This window comes from Zeus faber (genome assembly GCF_960531495.2).
Source record: "Zeus faber genome assembly, chromosome: 5".
In the NCBI taxonomy this organism is placed as follows: domain Eukaryota; kingdom Metazoa; phylum Chordata; class Actinopteri; order Zeiformes; family Zeidae; genus Zeus; species Zeus faber.
In genome coordinates this window covers 13782132-13793345 of record NC_137192.1, presented here as the reverse complement: position 1 = coordinate 13793345, position 11214 = coordinate 13782132, and the positions used below count along the sequence as shown (strand labels likewise).

Sequence of the window (11214 nt, the reverse complement as noted above, 5' to 3'; positions counted from 1 at the left end):
TATAATACATTTATATTATGCTTATATTTCTAAGCAGCAGCCCTATTTTGTACTTTTGGCTGTTCAGGTTTTTTATGTGTCACATGACGTGACTGTGCATATCATGAGTTGCGATATGCATTAAAAAAAAAACATGATGCATGTTCCAGTGAGATTTTGACGGTGCCTATCCCTGGTCACCACACTGCACAGATTGAGACTTGTGTCTACTCGAAAGGGTCATTAGAAATGTGTGTGAAAATGTAACATTATAAAATAAAGCAAAGGATTAGAACATTATTTGACGTGACAAATGAAATCCTGAAAAATAGTTTTGCTCAAAAACAACTAAAAGGAAATGATTGAAAAGTGTTTAACATGACACACCCTATCATTTGAATAAGAGAAAGGAAAAGGTTTAAGGTTTTATGGATAATGGATAATATTTCTGTTTCTGCAAGACACTTGTTTTGGGCTTGCTTGGTTCCCTCCGTTACACAGCCCTACTGTCTCAGATTCAATTGGTCGTGTTTTGTAATGACTGAATAAATAGTAACATTCATTTAAATGAAAAAAGAGAAATGTTCAAATGTTATTTAAAACATTTTTTAAAAGTTGTTTATGCAAGACACTTGTTTTGGGCCTCCTTGATTCCCTCAGTGACAGAGATAACGACAAATAATGACAGGTTACTTTATGTACTTTTGTAATTTGGAATAAAAATGACACAAATTTTAATTAAATACATTTGCTCACACAAGTAATTTGTAATTTATTTTGATACATTTAATGGGCATGTATTTGTATTTGTATTTTGTATATAGATAAATTTCAATGTATTTTTGTCCATCTGTGAGTAGCGGTAGCGTAGTGGTAAAGTACAGGTAGAGTAGAGAAAGATAGAAGATGGAAGATTAAACTCCCCTGTCCCTCTCTTCTGGAAGAACAACAGATAACAATTGATAAAAAATAGCGTCAGATTCTGACGGTGACCTCAGAGACTGGGCAGCATGAGGAAGGCAGTGTGGGACTGCAAGGCCCGTGATCAGACATTTGTTCACCTCGTTAGCAAAGAATAGTTGTATTTTAATGTATTTTAAGCGCTGATCTGCTTGTGTAAACAGGTTTGAAATATTGCTTGAGGCAGCATGAGGAACAACGCTGCCTCATTTCCATTGTGACATCGAGTGACCAAACTAGATAACTTTCATGAGGAAAGTAAAAGTGGACGGATAACATTTGAGAGGCTATATAAAATCTGCGTGGTCATATTGACTCTCTTATGACAGTGTGCAAATTCCAGAAATGGGCTGGGCCAGGTCTATGTCTGAGAAACTTGTGGGGCTCCTGGCAGCACTCATTGCATGGTTCTCCTGCTACCTGCGAGCAATCCTGAGAGGAACACCACAGCTGCAAAGCAAGAACACCATGGAGCTGAGTGAGTAGATATTGGTGGTGCTGAGGGTGGTGGTGCTGAACCATGCGCATATTATGTGCATGGCTCCAGCTGTCTGTGTGGCTGGGAGGAAATATATATATATTTTTTTTTTTTCAGTTTATTTATTTATTTATTTTAGAGATTTTAGAAATATATTTTAGAGAGACAGGAAATGGGGGGTAGAGCGAGGGAGAGACATTTTGCTTATGTCAAGCTTATCAGGTTGAGCAACCAGGACATTCCACGAATGTTGTATTCTGTATGGGTTATGATCTCATAGTGCAACTACCTCCAGAATGTGGGCGTGTATTGATTCATTTTTCTGTCCATGTGCATAAGCAGTTTGATTTTGGAAAACGTCTGAAATGCAAAAGAAAAGAAAAAGGGTTCTTGTTACAATTTTGATGCCCTTGTACTGTGACTTTGATTTTGTTGATTTAGTGTCAATTATATTTTTGTTTTGTTTGTTCTCTTACACTGGCTCTATTGTTTTCTCATCGGGGCTTGTGTGCCATCATGTACTGGCTATCTTGGGGCTCGTTAATTGGGCCCGGGATCAGGGGTGGCTGTACGCCTGTTGCTCGTCAGAGGAATCAACGAGCACAGGTTAAATCACCCATCCCCACACACACAGGAGGAACCCTTGTCATGACGTGTCCATCTGCTCCAGGCTTGTAACATCTTGCCCCTCTCTCCAATAAAAGGGTGTGTTTTACTATCACTGCCTGTGTCTATGTGTCAGCTAGCCCCTAGAAAAGCCACTCAGATGGCATGTGGGAGGCAGAACTACTACACCTGTATATTGTGTACGACTGACTCGCTCTAAGAGACCACTGTAGACAAAGAGATGTAGACAACTTCTCTGTCATCTTTCTTGAGCTCAATAAAGAATAATCTGTTTTATGTTCCAATCCTGGTGGGTTCTAACCGTTCTTTTTTATTTATTTATTTTTTTTAAGTTTATAGTTTCACCGAATTAGAATTTCCACGACTGAGGCAAAACCATTGGCTGGGCTTAGAAAGTTCAAAGTTCAAACTGGAGTGCTACAAAGTTGGACTATATTAAGTGAACTGGATGAGGTACGCCAAGATGGCTGAAGTAGAATGCACCTAAAAGAAACCCCAAAATACTTCTTCCCACTATCCAGATTCAGGTCTTAACAACATTTAGATTTGGTGGTTTCTGTGAACTTACAGGTCTTAAGCACAGAGACAGCTTGTTGGCAGAGAGTCAGCTAACAAACAAGAACCTGTCAAACAGAACGGATAAACAGACTCATTTTCCTCTATTTTAAGATCGGCAGGAACTATAACTTTGATAGGAACAAAAGTTTTTTTTTTTTCACAGATGAGCACATGTACCCTACTTGGTTGCCACAACATTACTTTGCTGCTCATTTGCATAAAGTGAAACTCTGCTGAACTTTCTCTCGTCGCCAAGTCGCTGAAACCTGCTCGTGGTCGGGGCTGGTGTGAGCGCAGGGTTAAGGCTGGTTATTTTCCATTTAGAACCCACCTCCGGACAGTTTGGCCAATTCAACCAATCAGCTTCAACCAATCGTTGGCTCCTCTGCAACCTACAGTTACCTAACTCCCTTCGCTGCGGAGGTCTGCAGAGACGTTGACATGTTCCTTCAGAGAAGCATAAACCAGAGCACGTGAAGATCAGTCTACTGCTGGAATGATGATTGATAATGAATGATTTAAACAAAATGTTTTTGAGCTCGTGAGGATGTCATGGTATCTTCATGACAGTTTTAAAGAGCTGTGTTTTCACTGGAGAGGGAAAATGCTTTTTGGGCTGAGACGCAGTACTGTACCAGAATTGATCACTATACCAAGTTGTAACTGAGTCTTCTTTCTGATTCCTGTTTTTTTTATACAGCATATAATGTTAAAAGTATAACCATCATTTATTGATTAAAAAAAAAAAAATGTGAATTAATGAATTTAAAATATGTCTCAATAGTAGAAAACTTGGTGAAGTGCAGTTAACACTTCTACTACTACTACTACTACTACTTCTACTACTAATCTGAAGAAGAAATTTACCATCATAAATTATATAAAATATATCATCATTTTAGAATATATGTTTATTGTTTGAGATCTGCCAGCGCTGAGTTCAGATGCTTATCATTGCGTAGGCGTCCTAGAAAAACTGTGCTTGTCTCTGACATGTTTTCAGTTACTCATTTCTGTGTTGAAGGTTAAAGACACAATAGCCCTGTTTACACCCGGCATTAAAATGCGTCTTGGGTGATCCAATTGCAAGTAGACAGCCCTAATGCCAGGTGTAAACGAACCAAGAGGCATTGAGGACGCATTGAGATCTGATCACTCAGACCACATCCGGAGATGGTCTGCATCACATATGACCACATAATTGTATGTACGTCACATTGAAGGACCGCCTACTCAACTGACGTCCTCTGCGTACGTGGAGGAACTTAGTCATCGCACGCCACCCGTTCCATTTTAAAGTCTGGTCGGGAAATTGAGAAAGTCTCCCTGTTACAGAAGTGCAGGATTTATTATTTACAAGTAAAGTATTTACACAAAACATCCAGTTTTTTACTAAATTAAGTCCCATAGCAATGGAAAGCAACGGGGAGACGTGCAAGGGCACACAGATGTTTTTATTCCGTTTAATTAGGAAACAAGGGAAAACAAATACATCAAAATACAAACATACTGTTTCTATTTGTTTTGTTTGGAGACATGAGAACTAAAATGCTCAGTGGACCAGCGATTGCTCCCTCTCCATTACACAGCAATCCAATACGGAACGGGACAGTCCCCTGGCTGTAATTAAAAAAAATGTTTTATAGATAGGAAACTCCTAAAAATGAATACATCTAAAATGAAAACACTGTTTTTGTTTGTTTTGTTCGGAGACAGGGAAGGGAGACGCGCAGTGGGCCAGCAAACGATCCCACTCAACTGTTCCGATCGAAGGCGGAACGGGACAGTCCCTTAACTCAATTGTGTTTAAACATTTGTTTTATTTAAGTAGGAAACAAATTAAAATAAATACATCTAAAATAAAAACACAAGAAAACCTCTGTCTAGAGGAGAAAAATATCCATCCCAATTCTCTGAGTTATGTTCATGTTTTAAATTTTCCATACAAATAATGTACAAGTGCACCAAAATTTCAGTCTGTATTGTTTTGCACGCCAAGGTCTTCACATTTGGTCTTCGCAAACGGGAATGATGTAAGTGTTTATTTGCATCTAGCAGGGAAGAGCATTCAAAGGTGCCCTCAGCCACATTCCTGCATGTCATGATGGGGCGTCTGTTTGTTACAGTTTGTAAACTATTAAATTTGGTTGACCGGTGGTGCCTTTCAGTCGGCATCTTCAAATGATGGTGAAGAGGAACTGCCAACAAATATCCTTCAGTTGGCTGCAGCAAATATGGGTGCAGCAGGCGGGATAAAAAAAAAAAACAACAAAAAAAACAGGTATGATTACAATGTGGAGCAACACTATCTGTCTGTTTACCAAGAGATTAACTGGGTGGATTGTCCCATAAAAATGACTCAAAATGTTAAAGTTAATAGAAGTTAAAGCTTGGACGTGGCCTCCTGCAATAATGTAAACGAATGGGCGGAAAGCCAAATGCTAAAAGTTGAATTCCTCGTCTCAAACATCACATATTGGGCTGGATTCACAGATGTGTTTAATCTTCAGGACTTAAATTATCGTACTTAAATGAATCACAAATTTAAAAATGTCTTTCTGAGACGTTGCTTCATTTCAGATGAATTAGTTCAAGACTAGGAAGTCCTAGACCAGGGGTGTCAAACATAGGGCCCGTGGGCCAAACCCGGCCCGCCAGAAGTTCCAGTCCGGCCCGCGGGATTGACTTTGCAAAGTGTAAAAATGACAGAGAAGACATTACTGAAATTTTTCAATAAAAGTAACTTCTATTTCAAATTAGTCCACTGGGGTCGCACACAACACTGTCAAGCAAGCAAACTGTTTATGCTGGAGCTGCCGGTAAAAAAATCGTATTCTATGTGTTCTTTTGCTGTCAACATTACACTCTGTGGCGCCCTCATTACCTAAAACGTCTTTGTCAAAAAGGAGAAAAGTGGACACAGAGTGTAGAGTTTTCCAAGAGAAATGGACCGTTTCCTATTTAATTACAGAGGCGAAACCAGCAGGTTTCAGTACTCAAAGAATATAATATTTGGCGCCAGTATGAGACTCATCATGGCACAAAGTACAACAGCTTGCAAAGACAACTGAGAGGAGAGAAGATATATGATTTGTTAGCGGGTCTGAAGAGACAGCAGTCTGTTTTTACCCATAGCCGAGATATCAGTGATGCAGCAGTGAAAGCTAGCTACCTTCTTGTTAGCGAAATAGCATCAGCATCAAAACCATACTGTGGGGGGGAGTTCCTGAAAACATGCATGCTGAAGGCTGCGGAAATCATGTGCCCTGAGAAGCGACAGACCTTTGCTAACATTAGCCTGACGAGAAACACTGTGGCAGATTGCATTTCAGATCTTTCGGCAGATTTGGACAGCCAAATGAAGCACAAAGTCAAGTCTTTTGTTGCATTTTCAGTTGTGATTCATGAGAGCATGGCCATTATGGATGTCGCTCAACTGACCATATTCATTCATGGTGTTGATGAGACTTTGACCGTCAACTAAGAGTTCCTAGAGTTGGTGCCTATGACGGACACCACAACTGCAAATGACATTTTCAACTCTCTCGTTGGAGCGCTGGACAGGGTCCAGCTTGCTGCAAAGGTTTGGTGCATGTTTGGAACTACCTACCTTTGTGAACAAGTATTCTCTGTAATGAGCATCAATAAAACAAAGCTGCGCTCAAGGCCCACACACAAGCACTTAAATGAAGTCCTGAAATTGGCTGCGCCTCAGGATTTGACCCTTGATATTGATGCACTTGTGAAGGCTAAAAGACGCCAAGTTTCAGGAGCAATGTAAACGGGGAGTAAGCCTACTTCATGTCAAATGATTCTTCAGACACCTTTGCACCCTGAAGAATATAGTTCTGTGAAATTAATACTTACTGTGGAAATATTTAAAGACAGTCAACATTGTGCAATATAATGTCAGTCAGCAGCTTCAGTACAAAATAGTTTGGCTTTGTGGAACTCTATTCTAAATGCACTGCCACAGCTTTTATATATATATTTTATGTATACATTTTATACATTTACAAGACAGGGGGATAACCTAACGTTCTTCCTCAATAGTTCCTACTTCCGTTTGTTTGGTGTGGTGTGTCGGTTCAGGTGGTCAGGATTTCTACACAGATGTGGAAATGACTGTACATTTAAAATAATTTCTAGATCTTGACAAGTTGTTTTGATCAAAAAGTGAAATATTATATTGTTTAGTTCCAGATATCTCCAACTAAATGTTTTGTTGAAATTGCACTTATTTTTTAAAGAAATATAAGGTTCATAATGTTTTGTAAAAAGATAGTTCGTTAAATGTGAACATTTTCAGAATGTACTTGTACTTTTTTGCACTTAAATAAAAATAAAAATTTGGAGTTATCATCTGTAGGTTATTATGCTATGACTTTACTGGTCCGGCCCACTTGAGATCAGTATCGAATTGACGATCGGTATCGTCAATTCTGCAATGCCACAGTGAAGAGGAATGGGTGACCCCGCTGCTCAAATGCCGTTGGCGAGATTGACGAACAACCAGCACTGACGGACGGGGCCCAACGGAGTGCCACTAAATTCCCGTGATTTGGTGGAGAGGAACCCATAGAAACCTACCTCATTCCGGTCCGGCTTGCTGCTCAACTTAATACCTGGACAGCAGAAGAAACTGCTGTTCATGTTGCCTTTGCCCGAGAAGGAAAAGTGCTACAAATCCTCGTCGACCTGCGGCCAGAGGAATGGCTCAACTGGCCAGCCATTGAGAGGACATTCCAGTATCATTTCGGCCACCACATTTACCCTGATGATGCCAGAGATGAAAGATGTCAACTGCAGGAGGGGGCTGGGAGAGAGCCTGGGTGCCTAAACTGAAGACCTTCGTCTCTACACTCAGAGCGGGTATCGTACCTTCGATGCAGCGACATAGGAGGAACTTGCTATCCCAGCCTTCGTCCAGGGGCTACATCCGGAACGCCTCCACAAGCACATCCGCCTTTACACGCTAAGGACCTTGACAACTGCCCTAACGGAAGCAGAATGGGTAGAGTTCGTGCTGTGTACCAGGGAGCGTTCTCGATGCAGGAAGCCAGGCCACATCACAAGCTATTGCCCAGCCCCGGCTCTATGATGCCTTGAGCCCCAGCCTTCGTCCAGCTAGAGCGAGGAAGTGCAACCAGGGGACCGCTGCCCACCTACACCCCTGGACTAAAACTTGAATGGCACCCCATGCAGAGCCCTGGTGGACCCACCATCTCCTTGAACCGCCCTGGAACCCTACCGGCACCGTTGGCCATAGGCTACGGGGTTGGAGACCCACTAAGGGTCCTATCACAACATTCACTGGCGGGTATGCTAGAATGCTTGGATAGGGGTCCCTCTGGGTCTCCGTTGCCGGCTGCAGCATTTACCATCAGTGCTGGTTGGCCAACATCCACAACCCCTGACTCATCATCGGACTGAACCTGTTGACCAAGTGGCAGGCATAGTGGATGTCCCTAGGTCCAAGCTTTACCTGAGCACAGGGGCTGTGACACTCCAGTGAAAGAAGCGGCATGACAGACCTCCACATCACTGCCAGCAGCCATGGGTCCTCCACGTTACAAAGCATACACTATTCTGGTATAAGGCATTAAAATAGTTAACCTGAACTCTTTATTAACTATGTCAATTTACAAAATAAACCTTTTTGGAGTTGTTAAAACACTCAAATTCACAGAGTGATTGCGTGTCTTTTGCGGCCGCTAAACTGACACAAATAACAGAAAAAGCGAGTGTTTAATTCACAAAGCACCGCAATCTGTGAAATGCACCCCTAACTGTGCTGCCCCGCACATAGCATCTCGGTGCGCAGGTGCTATTTGCACTTATTTAAATGAGGTATTCTGCATTCATTTGGTGCAAAATTGGCCCCTTTCTATGCAAATGAGCCTCATTGCAAATTGCGTCCAATTCACAAACACAGGTGCTGATAGCCACACGCAGTTTGAGTGAAATTATTTCTGTCTGCAGAGATCTGCCGGTAACTGCGCGGAGACCAAAAGATAAATTTAAAAAGGCAGCGGTGCGTGATCATCCTTAGAGAACTGGTTCAACTGAAGCACATTTTTATGGGGTGTCACGCTCAGACTTTCCAGTGATCTGTAAATTATATTTTCACATAATTATTATAATTATTATTACTGTCATGGCATCCAAAAGGATTGCCCGCGCTGCCAAGATACGCTGCGATCAGATACCGGTCATTGGGATTTGAAAGTAATGGTAATGTCCGGCGTTCCAGGGAATGTGACGTGGAACGCACAGTAGGGTTTCTGCGTAACCCTCTACGGGGCGCAAGATAAGACAATTATTTTCAGTTTTAAATGTATTTAAGACTGACAAATAGTAAAACAGGCAGCTGTAGAGAAGTGACAGCATACACACAGATTATTTCCTTTTCCATATGGATCATTGCGATCAGATGCAAAACATTGTAGCTGTGAGAGAGTGCAGATAGCGGGACACACAATTCACGGTGCTATTAGCAGCTGCAATCCATTCTTCGTGAATTCACCCTCAGTAATTCAGCTTGCGAGGGTGTGATGTCTGATCGGTCTTTTGAAAATCTTAAAAAACCAAATTATCTTGATGTACTTTTAAAACTTCAAACTTCAATCTGGCTTCAAAAGTGGTCACTCCACCGAAACAGCCCTGTTGTCTGTGACAGAGGCCTTAAAAACTGCTAGAGCTGCTGCCAAATCCTCGGTTCTCATTCTGCTAGACTTATCAGCTGCTTTTGACACTGTCAATCACAGCATACTCCTGTCCATACTCTCAAGTATGGGCATCTCTGGCAGTGCACTTTCCTGGTTTGAATCTTTCCTTACTGGGCGCTCGTTCATTGTGACATGGCAAGGCCAGCTGTCTGTGCCTCACCACCTCACCACAGGGGTGCCCCAAGGCTCGGTGCTAGGACCCCTCCTCTTTGCCATATACACCACCTCACTGGGCCCGATCATCCGCTCACATGGCTTTTCATATCACTGCTATGCGGATGATACTCAACTCTATCTGTCCTTCCCGCCCGATGACCCCACTGTCTCGATGCGGATCTCGGATTGTCTCGCTGACATATCCACATGGATGAAGGATTATCATCTTCAACTAAATCTGGCGAAAACGGAACTGCTGGTCTTCCCGGCCAAACAAGGTATTTATCACAACATTGATATTAAAATCGACTCTCTATCTCTTGTTCCTACCAAGGCTGCAAGGAATCTTGGTGTCATTATTGATGACCAACTGACATTCTCGGACCATGTTGCAGCCGTCTCCCGGTCCTGCCGCTTCGCACTATTCAACATCCGAAAAGTCAGGCCGTACCTGACCCAATATGCCACTCAACTGCTGGTAAAAACCTTGGTGATGTCCCGTCTCGACTACTGCAACGCCCTCTTAACAGGCTTGCCGGCCTGTGCGGTGAAGCCACTACAGATGATACAGAATGCGGCGGCGCGACTGGTGTTCAACCAGCCAAAGAGGGCACATGTCAGTCCGCTGCTCATCGAGCTCCACTGGTTACCTGTAGCCGCCCGCATCAAGTTCAAGTCTCTTATGCTGGCCTACAGAGTGATTGCTGGGAATGCTCCCGCCTACTTAAATGCTCTTGTAAGAGCACATGTTGCCCCCCGGATGCTGCGCTCGTCAAATGAGTGTCGCCTGGCTCTGCCGGCCGTACAGCCACGGCAATCCAGGCTATTCTCATTTGTAGTTCCACGTTGGTGGAACGAGCTGCCAAAAATGACCAGAGCAGGGACCTCCCTCTCTGTCTTTAAGAAGCACTTGAAGACCCAGCTCTTCAGTGGTACCTCCTGTCCTAACCTACAATTACTTAGCACTACCTAGCAGTATTTATTGTTACACTAATGTTGTTGTTACACTAATCTCTTTCGCAATGTAGCTTGAATGTTATTCTCCCTTGTAAGTCGCTTTGGATAAAAGCGTCTGCTAAATGACTAAATGTAAATGTAAATGTAAAACCTAAAACATGTTTTATTGTTTTATTACATACCTCAGCGTTTAGCAAGGTGGACTTCCACTGCAAGGACAATAACTCCGCCCACCACACCAGCGACATCACCAGCAAGGAGCTGATTGTGCGGCGGGGGCAGACCTTCCTACTGACCATCCACCTCGAACAAGCCTTCGACCCCAACAATGCGCTGCTGTTGCTCAGCGCGTTGACCGGTACATCACCTCATCACTACACATCATCATGCTACATGCTACACACTATTTACTACATACTACATGCTACACACTATATACTACATACTGCATACTACATACTATATACTACACGTTACATACTATATATTACATACTACATGCTACGTGCTAAACACTATATAATACATACTACACACTACATACTACATAATACATACCATATAGTACATACTACATGCTACATACTACACACTATACCTTATATTGCATACTACATTCTATACAGTACTACTCACTATATACTACCAACTACACACTACATACTGCATACGAGTTAACTACTAAAGTTCACTCGTTCACACTACATAGAAAAATACTACATAACAAATGACAAATGACAAATAACCTCTTGAATCTTGGAAACTTACATA

At 42.3% G+C, this 11214-nt stretch overlaps 1 protein-coding gene across 1 annotated transcript in view; it reads left to right on the top strand.

Moving 5' to 3' along the window:
* Positions 1-1313: 1313 nt before the first annotated feature.
* Positions 1314-11214, top strand: part of LOC307230970 (protein-glutamine gamma-glutamyltransferase 6-like) — a 26989-nt gene continuing 17088 nt past the window's right edge. The window contains exons 1-2 of the mRNA XM_080001477.1: positions 1314-1417; positions 10631-10801. Of these exons, the coding sequence (XP_079857603.1) occupies positions 1408-1417; positions 10631-10801 (181 nt within the window). The 5' untranslated portion in view covers positions 1314-1407. The remainder of the gene's footprint in view (positions 1418-10630; positions 10802-11214) is intronic.